Here is a 16,892-nt window from a genome sequence, read left to right as displayed (position 1 = left end):
AAGGTTCTTACTGGAGAGGAAGACTAAAATGGAAGCAAAATTGTCTTTCCTGTCCTCCTGTTATGACTCATGGGAGCTGCTTTTGTGCTCAGTGCTTTGATAATCTGTCTGCTTATTTGTCAGTGTGGTCTTAGAAGCAGCCTGCTAAGCACCCACTCTTTTTGAGTTGGCCACAGCTGTTAAAGAAGCTCATGAATCCTGCATTATAACTCTGAGAAGTGAATTTAGTCCATATATTCAGGATGAGCTGAATTTATTTTTCAATCTGTACTTACATACAAAAGGAAGAGCACTCACTGGACAAGATAAACTGAACCAGATCATTATTGCCACCCTGGTCTTCAAGCTCAGTTTTCCTTTCAGAATTTAACCAAAGGGGTATCTTTAATAGCTGAGGGCTGATTCAACTGTTTCCTAGTTGTGTGCTTGCTACTGGATGGAAGCTTCGTTCAGGTTCTTCCCCCTGCACCCTTGGCACTGCTGCCATGGTGGCATGTTGCCTTTTAGGCCAGTTATGTGATGATGACTTCCCTTGATGTATAACTCGTTCAGATGAGTTTTAAGATTTCAGTATATCACCACCTATTAAAAAAAAGTGAATGTCAAAACAACTCCTCCAAACCCCACTACCAGTCAAGTCAGCTTCCAGTGGTGATATTAGCGATGTCAATAAAAGCTTGCTGGAGTTGAATTTTAAGGCTTGCAAATGACCTTGGTGTTTTGTTTTTACATAATTTGTTGGACAGTTTTCTAATATTTGTGTTTACTTTCACTGGCTGTTCTCTTCATTCCTTTTTTTTTTTTTTTTTCTTTAATGAGCAGAAGGGGATCGATTGAAGCTTAGGGTGTGAAAAATAGCTTGCTGAATTGCAGTTCTCCTTGCTTTTTATCTCTTCTTCAGCTTTTTCATTTTTCAACTTCTACATTGCAGGTTTCTTCATATTATGAGATCTTGGTGGCTCTTCCTCCAGAACCTTGTACAGTTAGAAGGTCTACTGTCCTTCCGTATTACAGAAAAACAAGTGGTAGCTTTTTTCCAAATGCAGGAGTGAGACTGGAAAATTCACTAGCAATATGCTGGTTTGGTTTTGGGGATTTTTGGTTTTCTGTGTGGTTTTTGTTTTGTTTTGGTTTGGATTTAGGTTTTTTTTTTTTTTTTCCCCCTATCCATTCTTAAAGTCAGAATGTTCTTACTATCTTTCTCGTTACAGCTGCTCAAATACTGAATTTGTTCTTCCTAATCTGTAATTCCTCATAATATTCCTGGAGCTTTCTTCTGGATCAATGAACCCAGAAAAAAACCTTCTCCAACTCTTTTCCCACTATTAGCACCACTATTTTTAGTAGTGATACATCATGACTAATAGAGGTGGTTAATGGTCTCACATATGTGCCTTTTACAACAGAAGGCATGCAAGGGTTTGGATTAATGTATAACCATCAAAGATGGATATTTATATGACAAAAGCTCTAAAGAGCTATTTACCTATTTACTGGCCTGCTGTTTTGTTAGTGAACAGATGACTTTGAAGTCAGTTAGAAGTTTGTAACTGACTTCAGCAGGGTGCAAATAGCACTTTTACTGTCTTAATATGTGAAATGAACTATATACTCCATGTCCAATACACTGACATACAAATCGAACTGTATATTTCTAGCACAGTTTTATTTCTCCAAATTTTGTGAAGACAAATGTTACCTCAAGTTTATGATTATCAGTGAATGTCTCTACTAAAACCTAATTATGTAAAAAGTGCTTGCCCCTCATCCAGCTATTGATGATTATGAAACAATGAAGAGCATTTTTATTTAGCATTTTTATTTAGGATTGAGGCCTTGGAGTAAGTGATTAAGTTGAATGCTTTTGAATGATGTTCTAGAATTCTTAATGGCTGTGAAGGAAAAAGAAATTGGGGAAGAGCTAGGCTTTTTCCCCATTGTTTTAATTTAAATGCAAATGATCAGGTACCACAATGCTGTATTAGTCTGTCTGTTCATTCCCAGAATGTTTATACAGTTTTTAGTTTTTAGACATAAGGCTTACATGCTATTGCAGAACAACTACATTTGTATTAAAATCTCACACTGTTATAGCTCTGGATAAAGTACAACTATTTTGTTCTTGTTCATTTCATGATGTTTCATCTTGCTGAATTTGCTCTGTTTTGTAGAGTGCCATGGTAACACTGAGACCATCTCAAAGCTCTGTTGGTTTAATTCTTAAGTTGTTGTGCTGTGAACCTGGCTGCCTCAGGGATGTTAGGAGAATGAGAGCTATTTCCCTACTGAGAGGTGAAGAGTGGCCTTATTTCCTTTTCTGCAAGGGTTATCATTCTAGCCAGCAGGCAGCTTATTAAAACAGACCTATATGGTACTCAGTACAAAGAATGAAATTGTGGTTGCTATTAATAAGGTTTTCCTTGCTATTTCCAGCTTGAAAGAATCCATCCTATCTTCACTAAATTACAGAATGTTGTAATTCTTGCTATCAATAACTTCCTTGATATTTTTCTTTTTGTTAAAAATTTAGTATTTATTTTTATTTTATTATTACAATTACTCTGCTATTCACTCTGAGTCGTTCATTGAGTTGGAGTTCATGTTACCAGCTTTCCTTTAAAAACCAGTGATTTTTAAAACAGTCTTAACAAAGCCAGTGCCTTTCGAAAAGCAGAAAACCACGCAAAGTTCAGTGGGTGTTGCCACTGAACAAGTATTTTTAGCAGTTTCTTCTCAAACTTTCATGAGCTTTTGGAGGCAAATATCTCAAACAAGCATATATGATTTTGTGTAGTGGTTAGATGGGTTTAGCTAGTCTTGAGTTCACTAATGTTGCAGAAGAGAACTAGTTTGAATTACTGCCCTGCTTGAGGAGATATGGCAAGAAAGCTAGGGCAAAAATTGTTTGGGTATGTGTCCATACTGCTGCTACACAACACTTTTCATCTTTGCATAAGCTCTCATCATTTCAAGATCAGGTTCTCATAGAGTGCTCTCAGCAGAGTTGTGCACAAAGATGATGCTGAAGCCAGCACAGAAGAGCTGCTCAGGTGCAGTTTTCTCTTAGGAGTCCCCTTATATGTGCATCTATATTACCTTTGCTGTCAGTCATTATGCACTTCAGGGAGAATTCAAGAAGCTGGTTTGTGTGTTTCTTTGGGCCAGTTGAAGTATATGAGTCATGGTGAATGGACATCAGTAAATGAATTGACAGGCTTTTACCTTTAAGGAGTTACACGTGAATGTTGCTCTATGTGCTGTGTGTCCAGGTTCAACCGCGTAACAAATGTTAGCTGCTTGCATATCTAACCTTTATTCCAGTAGAAAAATAGGATACATACTGAATACACTTACAGAGCTCTTTTTTTTTTTTTTTTTTATTTTTATTTTTTTAGTGGATCACAAGCTGCAGGTCTGTATAGCTTTAAGTAGTTTGAGAAATTTAGAAATACTAAATGAGGGACAGAGGAAACTGCATCTAAATGTCTTGTTGAGTTTTTGATACATTATCTCATAAGCTTCTTCACTGTTTTGTCACAGATCCAAAAAGTACTGTGTACACTGTAAGGCAGAAAGACAATGTATGGTAATAACATTAGCTGATAAGTGATGAATGTTATCACAAACTAATTTCTGGAAAGACTTGTCGATGAATAATAGAGGATTTGGTGATGTTATTGAATAGTGCTAATAGAAAACAGATGTTTTCTAACCGTTCCTTTCTTTCTGGAAAGTATTTTTTTTCTGTTCTGAATGTGGCTAACTTGTTTTCTTGTGTCTTGCTTATGTTACAGCATTAATGGTTCTTTCATGGTCTGTGTAGCAGCATTTCTGTCACTCAGCTGCAGCATAGAACAGCCAGCTGCACCATGCGCCTGGTACTAGCCTGTTTCCATAGAGAGCTGAAGCAGCCTCATGCAGGCTCTGTTCTCCTGTTGATGGGTGTATCTGAGCAGATGCTCCTGCTTTTCCAGGAGCTCATGCTTTCAGTTTGTTACTGCAGCCAGAAAGCCTGGACAAAGAGCACAAAGGTTTTTGTGAGAAGGAGATGCCAAATGAGAAAGGAAAGGGTATTTTCTAACATTCACAAGTGGGAAAAAAAAAAAAAAAAGAAAAAAAAGATTAATTGAAACAGTAAATTAAACAACTGAAATAATCCATTATGGAGTAGGTAGCTTTTTTGAAAACAACTTTACACCCTCCCCCCCTCCCAAACCAACCCAACACTAACCATCCCTTTAATGCAGAAGTCGCTGCTTTATTTTCAGCATTTGCTTCCTAGATACTGTGGAAGATTAACTCTGAAGTTGCTGACACACACACGTGCACACCCCGAATATTCTCCCTGTGTCTTACTGAAGCTAGTGTGACTGTGATTTTCTTCCACCCTTGAGTTGTCCTTTTTTTTTTTATGTGTGACTTAGTCAAAACACAGCTTTTGGCCAGCACCTATAGCTTCTACTGAAGTCCTGTCTGTGTGAGCCAAACCTGATATTATCAGGTCACATTCACCCATTACACATAAGTTAATTAAATGGATTCATTACCCTGCCATCTTGTTCCTCGTGAGTAGTCCTGTTATTGGAGCACTGAACTGTGGAAATTACCTATTTCCAATTTATGGTGAAGTTATGTTAGCTCTTTCCCATTTATGACTGTGAGATGTATGCCTTTAGGGTTAAAAATGCAGTCTGAGTTAGCAAAACTAGACTTCAGTGTATTTTGTATCAGACTTCTAAGATTATAGCAGAGATGTGGTGAATCTGAAACAGAGAGACACAAAAAACTTTGTTTTTTAATCTGTGTATAGTTGCTTGATTTTTGCTGTTTATTACATTTCTACCAAATAAGCTGATATGGAAATAATTTTCTACATCTGATTGCTAGTCAGTCTAGTAAATAATTATATTTTTTTTAACAATCACAGAAAACAGCAGTAGAAGAATGTTTTCTATCGCTTAGTCTTCTACCTTATCCTTTTTTTCATTATGGTGGACAAATAATAAATTGAGTAAACACAATTTGTTTTTACCTAGCTGTCAACATACTTATGTTCTCAGTTTGGTGTAATTATGGGTGTATTTTTGCTCACTGAGATAGTTCCTATCAACATTTTTGCTTGTTTCTGTCCTGTAGAAAGTAAGTTAGTTACTAGTGTAATAGACATCCTAAGTATGGGATTACAAGACCAGCTGTTCTGTCAGATATATGTTCTTAATAGGTTCTGTCCATTGTACTGCTGCTAAGCATTCTTCATCATAAAATGTAGAAATAAATTAATAGTCTGTTAAAATTGTTAGACAGTATTGGTGTGAAATAAACCGAAGTACTAATTACATTCTTTTTTTTCTTCTTTCCCCAGGAAGACACCGACTGCCTAGAAATTAAGAAAGGGTTCTGAGAAGTCTGGTTGATCAAGGTGGAATTTTTTTTTCCCAACAGCCTTTTCACAATTGCCTCTTGCAAAATCTTTGGACATTCCCTGTTGTGCCATGTTTTGTGGCTCTCACTGTAAGAGGAGTTTGTCTTGATGAAGATTCCTAACATTGGTAATGTGATGAATAAATTTGAGATCCTTGGGGTTGTAGGTGAAGGTAAGTAGTATCTTAATATGATAAATTAGGATTTTATATAGGCTTGACTTAGTTTTCTTGATGGTAATCAGTTTTCATGTGCAAAATACTGCTGTATTCAGATTTTAAGAAACATCAATTTATTCCCTATAGTTCCTTCTAACTTCATTCTTAGATTGAAGGAGAAATTTGGAAGATAAAAGAAAAGGAAGAGAAATGGGACTGTGTTATGGTGTGGGGGTGTTGTTGGTTTTTTCGTTTTTCTTTTTTTTTTTTTTTAGTTTGTTCAAGTTTACTATATTAATTTCTTTTTAATGATACTAGGGACATGCAGGTTATCAAACTGCTCTGCAAATATATTTAAAGGAAGTATTTTCAGCATTTTGAAATTTACTTTCAAGCAATTTTTATAAAATTGTTTCAGCGTGTGTAACTTCAGTACGATATCTGTGCAGGTTCTGGATAATTAATACTGGAACAGCATTGTTTCTATAACCAAAAGGTGACTGAAGACTCTTCTATCTTGCCACTTTTTTATTTTCTGCTTTGAGATGGTTTATCTCTTTTCTTTGTTTCAGGTGCCTATGGCGTTGTACTTAAATGCAGACACAAGGTAAGTAAATTACTTTAAGTTAAATGCTGGTATTTTGTGACAATGACTTGTGATGAGAACTGAGATATTATGTATAAGATTTCTTAAAAAAAAAAGTTTTTTGGAATGCCATTTATGCTCAAGCAGTCTCAATTAAAATGTCAAATTAATTGCTAAATACTGCTGTGTAACCACTTACCTGTCTTGAGGCAGGGGAACGGAATGGGATCCATATGGAATTTTTGCAGCTGTTAGACAATGAAAGTGCATTACGAAAGCACTGACTTCTATGCTTGTTGATTTTAGTTTGGAAGAAGTAGTAAAAAGAAAAATGTTTCAGACAAAAATTACGTCTGGCAACTTGTCTACACTATTTTAACTACTGTGTAAGTTGGATAAATCTGAACTTGCTTCTCATCAGCAAGGAACTGACATGAACTACTTTGCTGTCTTTGGAGCAGCAATATAGTCATATAACAAAATAACTTCTGTGAAGCAAAACTTTTGAGAATCATAGAATTATTCATGTGTAGTGATTCAGGAACAAGTTTGGGGTTTGTTTTTTTGTTTTTGTTTAGGCTTTTTTTATGTAGCTCACACCTTTTACTAGAAAAAAGTTATCACACTGCAGCAGGCCTACCTTCCTGCGGTGGCTTTTAGTGTGTACACCGAAGGACTTCCACAGAGGATGTATGTATTTGGAGTGGCTTACGCTATTATATTGACTTAAACTTAAAGAAGTGGGGGGGGGGGGGAAGAGAGCTTGGAAAGATCCTATCTGAAGTTGAAGCCTTGTCAGGCTTCAGAGAGACTGTAACACTCAATAGAATGGCTTTGGTATTTTTGGATAGTTACAGAATTATGATTCAGGGTGAATAGTTTGAAAGCACCTTGGTAGTAACAGTACAGTTTATATTAGGCAGCTCTCTTTATGGAAGGTAATGTCATGAAGACTTCAGAAATTTCTAGGATTTCCTGTGTTGCTGAGTGAAATTTCATGTCTGCATGTCTTTAGTCATGTCCTCATCTGAAAGACTTTAGAACTCTCCGAGCATAGTGTAATGCCAGCGTAGCCTGTTGTCAGGTCCTGTAAGAATATTTTACAGTACACCAGACAACTAGAAAGGAAAGGCTTTCCTTTAGCACAGCAAGGTGTTTCTTCCTACAACCTATGCAAGGATCTAAACTTTTAGGTAGTCACACCATTTTTTTTCCTCAGCTTGAAAAATAATCGAACCAACTGTATTGAATTTCTAAAACAAAGTTGTAATTGTTAAAGCTGCTAGCAAGTGGATTTAATAAGACCTAGGGTTTCCAGTATTTGGAGATCTGAAGAAAAGGCAAGGTATGTTGGTATTTTAAACTTACAGATTTATGATTCTCACTCACTTAAAACAAGCTGCACCCAGTGTCTAGGAGCAGATGACTTCAGTGGCTATCTGTTTTGCAAAAAAAACCCAACCAACCAAAACTATCTAGAAGTTAAACTTTGACATGTATCTTTTTCCCCCATCCTTCACCCACTGTTTGTCATCTTAACTTTTTCCTTGTATGCCTTGGAAAATATGTTGAGAGGGACCTGTCCTCAGTTCTTTTGCAAGTTGCTGCATGGATTCAGAGCAGGCATGTCCTGCTTGTTGCCTATCTAGGCAAGGTTTGTTAAAAAAACATTTAATAATTGCCACAAGAATTTAGTTTATGTTTAATTGTAGGCATCATAATAAATAGAATTATTTCCTAGTTCCTACATTTTTGATGTATTTTATTAATTTTTATTTGGCTTATTCCTTTTAAATATGGAAGAAAAGTATCTGTAAAGTTGGAGGAACAGTATGAATTAGAGCTTAAAGATGTGGAAAGGTGTAGCCTGTTTTTTACAGATTTTTTGCTACCTTAAGACAGAAAAGATCTAAATTATAGACAGAAATTTTAAGGCTATAATATTAATAATTGACTAGAATGAACATGGTAGAAGTTGTAAAGAAACACCTTTCTAATGGGGAAGAAAAGGGGAGAAGATTCTAATTCCTGTGAGATCAAAGATGTTATTAACTAAAGGGGTGGAGTTTAGGTGAGGCTTAAAAACGGGCACTAATTGGCACAAAATGTGAATTTCTCCCAAACCATAATAAAAAAAAATTGTTCATTAAGAAAAGTTACTTGTATACAAAGGAGGAAAACAATCTATTGCAGGGTGGTGTATGTGGTTGTTCTCCTTGATCAAGAAATGTTTTTTTTAATGTAACTTCCCTACTTTTATAGGAAAACAAAGATTTAATTAACTTTCATGATGTAACAGAATTACCTTGAAATGCAAGGGTATGTGGCTTGGTTTGGCTTTGGTTGTTGTGGTTTGGTTGGTTGTTGTTTTTTTTCTTTTACTGTTTGGCTTCTGATGGCCATATTTTTTTAGTATGGATGAAGAAAGTAAGACATTCTTCCACATGATTTGCCTGCAGGTAGCACAGTTGAACACTGAGTACATTACATAGGAATTCTGTTTGGTACCATATAAGAAGTCCAGAAGCAGCATAAAAACAAGAGAATGGTGCAGTATTTTTAACGTATGTGTGATATATACCACACCATCCTTTGTCATGTTCCTTCAGCATGTGCTAATTTTCATTTTGTGCCAAGCTAGCAATTATGTCTAAGAATTTAAATATAGAAGTATTTATATTCATATTTGTAAACAGTGGGAACATGCCAGGGTCAAATTCTCAGCTCTTGTAAATCAATTTATCTCCATCTTATTGGTGAGAGGGTAAATTTTGTGTGAAATGTGGAGCTCACCCCTAATTGCAACAGTTGCAATATGTAATCCCTAGTGTTTCAATAAATATATATCTTTATGCCCCAGTGAGTTTCATAGTCATGTGTGTATGGATTTACATTGGAGAGAATGGCATAAGGAACAAATACCTTGTCATTATTATGCGCTTTTATTTTGCTAAGGGAATGTTATCAGAAAAGATGAAGTAGCTCTTCTAAATAACTGTGTTTGCATTATTATACAGCATGTTTTAATGTTTTTATTGCAAATCCTTTATTGCTAATTGTGGTTCGAGCATAAAGATTACTTTATCTGGTTTAGTTGTTTTGGGGTTTATTTGGTGATTTTGTTGGTTGGTTTTGGAATTTTTATTTTTTTTTCTTATGTGATTATTGATACAGCAGAACTGATGTTCTGAAAAGCTTTTTTTCCCCCCTTCCTTTAATGAGAGGACTTTTCATGAGGAAGTATACTGGAGTGCATTGTGTTTGATAATACTGGAAATACGTTTTTATATTCCCAAAGTATTAAAATAGGTTTTCTTGGCTTGTTTACTGGATCTTGGCTGTTTACTGAAAATAAAAGCCACTTGAACAGTTCAGCAGTGTCAGACATCATGGCTGAGGAAAAGAATTTTTGCTTATGCTTAAGATTTATCAAATATTTGCCTTTAAATAAAACCACTATCCCCTTTACTTTGCAACTTGGGCTTGCAGCTTCATGCAGTTATCCTTTGATAATAGAGACTTAAGCGCAAGTATTAGGACAATGGCGCTGGATACAAAGCTAACAGGACAACATTGTGACTGAAAATCAATATAATTATAGGAAGATGCTGTAGGAAAGCCATAGGTGTCCAAAGACAGGCACACTGAAGGAAGAAGCCTAGAGGCAAAACTTAAGCTGAAAGTTCCTGTAAATGTTTCAGTATACTCTGACACAATATACAGGCAGAACATTTGGTATACTTTGACACTGTGTATTTCATTATTCAAGCTATTACAGGATTTTCCTACAAGAAAACTCTATTAATCATTTCTACTGTTAAACAAACTGATGTTCATGTGTGGACTTCTTGCTGTGCTTTTAGATCAAAGGCAAGGCCTTACATTACACGTGGTGTAATAGTGGTTGCTGAGTGGGAGCAGCCTCCTGGCTGCTCTGTTGCAAGAGCTGGCAGAGTATGTCCTGCAGCCAAGGGGTTTGTGCAGCGCAGGCCTGTGCCTCTTTAGGGAAGCTCTGTGTGGATCACTAACTCCTTGATGCACAATGGTCTTTCTGATGAGGGTGACTAAACATTGTCACTGTCTCTTAGTTTGTCAGCTACCTTCACATTCCAATCAGTTCATTGGTCAGTTTTGTGGATGCCTTCTGCATTTTCCAGAGTATTTTGTCTCCACCATGCTGTATTGTTGTTGCAGCAGATGTTGAAGTACTCTAAGTCCCCTGTAAAATCTGGACTTAATTTTTTATCTTTATTTATCTATTTTGCTGTCTTGATCAGGTGCTTTGAAGCAGGTACTCACCCTAATACCACCTGGGTTGTTCTGTCTTCTAACGTTCATGCAAAACCTAGACTTGTTTCTTACTTATTTCGAAGAAAAAGTCCATGCCTGCAAGCTTCCTTTTCCTTTGCAAGAATCTCCTTGCTTTCTTAGCTCCTCCTCAAATTATCCCGAGTCTGTTCATGGCAGTGCTGTGTTCATGCAAGCACATTTTCTGTGATCCTATTGAGGGATTTCATCATCTAGGATGACAGGTAGTTCAGATAATGCATATTCCAAGAACTGCACTGACACCTAGTTCCTCCTGTTTGTTTCTCTTTACACTTGTGTTTTGTGTACAGGCATCTGGGAGCTGGTTGTGTTGCTTTCAAAGAGGGAATGGGAGCTTCACACTCATAGAAAATTTGTGGTCTGCCTGGTGTGATAAAAACGTAGTTCCAGATTTGCCGGGGAAATGGAGAAGTGATTCTAACAACTCATGTATCTGATGATATTAAGATTGTCTTACTGAGTCCCTAGAGACACTTCTTTTAGTGTTGTTGCTTAACTCTTAAATGTTAAATGTTTAACCCTTCTTATGTTTGAGTTTCTCTTATGTGTCAAATTTAAAAGGTAAGTGTAATTGTCTATGAAAGTAGTGTTTATCTTCAGTATGCTGTGCTTTCAGATGTTCTTGATTTAGATCTGGCTTTCAAGGTTTCTTAACTCTCCAGCTTGTCTTAAGCCAAGGGCTTGGACTGAAGAATAAAGTCTTCCATTTCAGATTATCTTCAACTTCTTCCTGAAATGGATACAGCTCTTTATTTATTTTTTCCCCCTTATACTTTGGATTTCGTTGATTTGACAGTAGTTCCTCTTTGGATGACTGAGAAATGAAATTATGAGTAAATGAACAATCTGAGTTCCTAAAATGAGCACATATTGCTTCCTGCATTTTTTCCACTCAGTGTTAATATCTTTCGTATGGTGAATGTAGTATGAGCTGATTTCAGATTTTGACTTTGACTGCTCAGCTAGAGAATAAACTAGCACTGTCTGGTGCTTGAACCCCAGAATACTAGCTGTGCTGATTCAGAAGTTTGTGTTTCTTGGTGTTCGTATTTCACTAAACACTTTGTAATAATGCAAGGAGAGTTATTTCTGTCTGCTTTTGACAAGTAGATAGCTATTTGGTACAGTACTGCTATTGAACATTTTAATGACTAATCTGAAGGTAAATATGAAAGTACTGATGTTAAAAGTTGTGGAAAACAAACTGCAGTGGTAAGCAATAGAAGATGATGATGCCGAGCATTTAGCATTATGCGTCAAGTCATTCAGTTCAGGGAAAGCATACATTAAATATTTGCATTTCTTTCTATACAATTGAATTTCAGGTTAGAACCTTCCGGCAAAAATTGAATTATGTTAGGAGCATTTTAAGCAATTAGTTTTATCATTTCAGAGTAAAGCTGAGTCATCCACAGATATTTTCCAATCTACTACCCTGATATACACCAGAATGGTCATTTTGCATCAGATGAGTTCAGCTAGCTCAGTACCTTAAAAGTGACTTTGTTAGAAGTAAACAACAGATGAAGAACAGGGCAGGCATGTTGTGATACTCCCCAAAGTATTCAGTGTCTCTAATTGGTACAGTTCTACTGGGAAGTCATTATCACCAGAATATTCTAGCACAGATTACACCAGCAGTGTATTTTTTTTTTTTCATTACTTTATCCTGTGCCTAAAGCCATCTGTCCTTTAAGTCTTCTATTTGCCTGTGCATACTGTTTAAAGCATTAACTGGTATTTCTGTATACTGTGTAAAATACTCTGTCCTTATGCTTTTTTGTTTTTTGCTCTTTTTTTTTTTTTTGCTTTTTTTTTTTATATACCATCAATTTACATATAACTATCCTTTCACCTAAAACCAGGTAAAAAGTACAGTGCCTAATCCTCCTGATTAATGTCTAAGAAGTCACATATTCTCTCATTGTTACTATTGCTATCTTGTTGCTGCCTCTATTTGGTTACGTCCTCAAATTTTTTGCTGATCTTTCTTTGATTTATGTATGTAATTAAAACCAGCATTGCTAATTTTGTCTTCTAAGCAAATGTGTTTTGGCATGATTTTTGTTTTTAATCATGGCTGAGAGCAAATGTCTGTGCAGCATACCATTTTCTTTCAGTAGCCGCAGCTTACCTGGGGAGGATTATTGCACTTAATGCTGTTGTTCCTAAGGCTAAAACACCCACTCACTGGTGTGTTTTTATGGCAAAACTTGTGTGAAATACATACAGTGAACATGAGACCTTCACCGAGCTTCTGAAGTAGATAGTGTGCCAGTAGTAAGTATTTGCAGCAGTCAGAGTTGAGATCTGTCTTGCATATTATGTGGGGAAAATAGAGGTACTGGGCAAGCTGTAGTGCTGAAAATCATATTAACTCTTTAATAACCATTTGCTTTAACTTTGTCATTAGGCAATGAATAACCTTTTGAGTTCCTTACAGAATTCTCATTTGAAATATTAGGTGTATAGTATTTCTTTCATGGGCTTCTATACTCTGCTTCCGTGCCATTCCCTTAAGTGTGGCAGTGTGAGGTAAGCTAAATTAGTGTTTCAGTTACCACTTTCTTATATGTATAGGTAAATGACATACAATAATCAACTGTAACTGCTTGCTGTGTAGGGTAGATGCTAATGTGGTACTGGAAATTTCTAAAGTTTTCGTTATTCATTTATGCATTGTGACATTTGGTTTGTACATGAGCCTGGGCCTCTTCATAGTCCTCTCAGTTCCCTGTGGTAGGGGGAAACTATCAGTTTAGCATTGTATTAGTGTGTTTTAAATATCAGCAAAGTCCTGATTTAGATTAAAGTGAAAGATTCATATGTGTATGGTTATTGCTCAAAAGATCAGATAGTTGTGTAGAATGGAGGGTAGAAATTAAGTTGCTGAAATCACACAGGTTGGGAAGACAGCTGACTTTGGTCTTTCCTCACCTCCCATCCCTAAGGTGGGCTATAACATTCTCTGATTGCTGCCTTTTATGTATTTTCCTCAGTCTTATTCTCTCTCTGCAATTTTTTAAAAATAGTTGTTTCATAAAATAATAAAAACCATTAAAGCACTAATTTTGAGAAAGCTGTCAAACTCTAAAATTATTTACCTGCTCCAGTGGGGGAGGAGAAAAATATCAGATCTCTGGTTGGTGTTGTTTGAGTTTCCTAAAAGCCTGCGTTCTAGGATTAACTGAAGCAAACATTTGGTTTTCGTAGTTTTAAGGCTGTGTAGGATGAGAGGATAAAGTAAGGTAGTCCCAGGTCTCCATTTGATTGCTTTTGTTAGATTATGTTGTCTTCTGTGTTAGAATATGTTGTCTTCTATGTTACTCCTGCTATAGATTGCCAAAGTATGCTTTATTTCAAAGAATTTGAAATTTGTTCTTATGTGAACCCTTGCTGTCTTTTTCAATCACATAGAATGATTTCTTTAACAGGACCTGGCCAGGCTGTACAAAGCAGTCACAAAAAGAAATGCATTAAATGTAATGCATTTGTTATTTACATTGGTCTATCCATAGTTTGTCCTGCATCCAAGGGTTTTGAACAGTGTTGCTTTGGAATCTGTAGTTGTGGTGTTTCCCTTTGAGTCTTTTATGACAATCCAGACTGCTATATGGAAGGTCCCTTGTAGGATACTCCATTCCCTTAGCTCCTTCTGTGTACTTGACATGTTATGAACCCTGCTCAAGTGTGGTCAGTATTCAGCATTCAAAACTGGCATTCCCTCCCTCTCTTCTCCCTAAAGGCTGATTTACGAATAGAAGGTGCAGGGGAACGATGAGAGAGCTTTCAGAGGGGAGAAATTAAAATGTTGTGGAAAGATACCAAGATATTTATTTTTTTTCAGCTGTGTTGAATTTAAAGCGGCACAATATGAGGGTGTTGTTTTCAGTGCCACAAATTAGGATGGCTTAAGTTTGCTTGGCGATTTTAACATGGGGCAATGGAATTTCATGCAGCACAAAGCTGGGATGCAAAAACCTGATGCTGCAGATTTCCAAAACATGAAGGGGGAGGGAGACAAACAGGTGATCACTTTTATACTCCAGTAATGAAGGTACCTGAAGGAGGCATAGAAGCCTGAGTTAAAAATAACAGGAGTATTTTGTCTCACCTTGGGAAGGTTATAGAAAATGTATTACTGGTGGCTTTCAATTTAAATTAAGTCAAGGATAAGTAATTTGTTACAGTCACAGTGTCTCAGATCAGTATTTCTTTTAGTCACACAGCTTTTTCCAGTTTCACACTAATGGCTCTAGATTAACCAGACATCTGTCACACTTTGTTTCTTAAAGAAATTGTGTGTCTTTCTGATCATCTTTTACGTAATATGTTGCATGAATTCCTGTGATTGGTACTGGTTTGACTAAGTGAAAGGTTACTGCTTCTGACGCAAATAATGCTTTCCATTGGAAATAAATATATAAATAAATAAATAGGCACGCTCTTTAGTAGTTGCTGCATGCTCCCATCTGCAAAGGGATTATATATCATTACACTTGTAGCAATAGAGGAATCGTATTCAGACCTGCAACAGTGTGTTCTGTGGCTGCCCCTAATGGCTCTTAATTGCAAACAGCTTGTAGTGCTCTATCTCATTCTAATGAACTTGTAAGTGAAACCTTATTTTTAACTGTAGATGTGATGAGCACGCAGAGCAAGACCATCCATATAAATGAGCCTATCTTGTAAAAACTTGAAAATGTTATGCTGAAAATTAAACTCTGAGAACATGACTGCAGTATTTCTTAGGAGCAGCAGCAGAAGAAATTGACATAGATGAAGATTTGAGACCTCATGTAGGCTCTTGGGTCATTAGGAAAGTAGTGGTGCAGGCTAGGGAATCCAAATTAATATATGGGAGAAGGAACAGCATATGGCTAATAATAGGACTACATCTGTAGTAGTATGAACTTGCTTGAATATTGGATTACAGTCTAGTCTTGTCATCAAATTGCAAATTACTGTATAGCATAATTGTATTTCAAAATTATGGATTAATTGTTTTCCTGCAGGGAATTCTTATAGACATCTTAAACTTTTGTAGGACATGTGAGCAGCTGTAAGAGCACTAGGTTAATCACAGATCTCGGGATGCTTCGTGTATTTAAATAAAGGCCAGTAAAGTAGAGCATAATTCAGTGTTTGAGAAGAACGTTAATGTAGATTATTAAATGTACCATGGTAAAAAATGGATCTGGGTGGCTTTCAAAATTATTTGTAGAAGTCAAGTTAATCTAAAATGTTACTATGCTAAAGTGTCTTGAATATGCAAATTACATTAACTTGTGTGTGTGTGTGTGTGTGTGTGTGGATTTAAACCCTCTTTGTTTTAAGCCAGGAGTCCTAGGAAAGGAATACTTGACAGTGTAGGGAAAATATTGACAACAGTAAAAACTTTTCTAGCTTTTTGCTTTATCTGAAAGCTATAGGCTCTTCTTGGCACATGTTTTTTTCATCAGTAAGTAGTACAGTGCCTTTTTAAATAGTAAGTTGTCCTTCTGAATGTTCTAGCTAAAGTAATTTAATTTTCCATGATTGCTCAGTTCTGTGTAACTCCTAATTGGTGGAGTTACCTCCTGAAAATATAGAAAATTTTCTATTCTCTTTGAACAAAAAATTCTGGAATATGGAACTTCAGGTACAGTGGTGTTTACTTCTCATTCAAAGCCTGGATAGCAATAAACAGGGGAAAAAAGGAAAGTAGTTTCCAGTTAGAACATTACATATGATTTAGATGTGTACAAATATAACATTTCATGCAAAGAACTTAATAACGGCACTTAGTGTAAGTAGTGTTTGATCTTGGCTAAACAGGACTAGACAGGCCTGGCATCACAGAATGGCTATCAAGAACTTTTGGATATGGTGGGAGACCAGCTGAGCTGTAGAACAGAAGCTGATTTGTTAAGATTGCATAGTGCTCAGTCTTTCTTCGATGCCAGCTGTTGTTGCAGGTTTGCACAGAACTGAAAGCGTTCTTTATGCTAAGTGTCCCTTATACATGTATTACAATTATGAAACTCTCCAGAACACATGCTTCTGGTTTGCTATACTTAGCTGCACCTGGAAAATAAAGCTTTGATGAGTCTGCTGCTTGCTTTTCGTAAAGAACAGTCCAATTGCCGGTTTCATAGGAAAACCAAAGCACCCTCTGGATCTGTAAAGTATTTGCTTTTTTATTATATTATTTCTGATGTATTTTAGCTTAGATTGCTAAATTAAACCAATCTTCATGCAAATCCTTTTAAATCCTAATCTTTAACGTAATGGCTTAACTTTGCCCATTGTGAAAAATCACCCACTTTATGGAATTCTGTTACCATTTTTCCAGGTGTGTAGCAACGTGAGGATTTGTGCCTGAATAGCACAGGTAATGCTCTGTTGGAAACGCATAT

At 36.3% G+C, this 16,892-nt stretch overlaps 1 protein-coding gene across 11 annotated transcripts in view; it reads left to right on the top strand.

Moving 5' to 3' along the window:
* The window catches only part of CDKL5 (cyclin dependent kinase like 5), a 138,644-nt gene that overhangs the window by 49,437 nt on the left and 72,315 nt on the right, over positions 1-16,892 (top strand). For all 11 annotated transcript variants that reach the window (XR_010612262.1, XR_010612261.1, XM_065677360.1 and 8 more), the window contains 2 exons: positions 5,363-5,594; positions 6,152-6,186. Coding sequence is in view for 9 of the 11 variants with exons in the window: in XM_065677360.1 (XP_065533432.1) it covers positions 5,531-5,594; positions 6,152-6,186 (99 nt within the window). In the remaining 2 variants the exon portion in view is untranslated. The remainder of the gene's footprint in view (positions 1-5,362; positions 5,595-6,151; positions 6,187-16,892) is intronic.

The sequence above is a fragment of the Lathamus discolor genome, chromosome 4, assembly GCF_037157495.1.
Source record: "Lathamus discolor isolate bLatDis1 chromosome 4, bLatDis1.hap1, whole genome shotgun sequence".
NCBI lineage: Eukaryota > Metazoa > Chordata > Aves > Psittaciformes > Psittacidae > Lathamus > Lathamus discolor.
The sequence above is the reverse complement of the archived record's forward strand: the minus strand, read 5'-3'. Positions and strand labels throughout refer to the sequence as shown.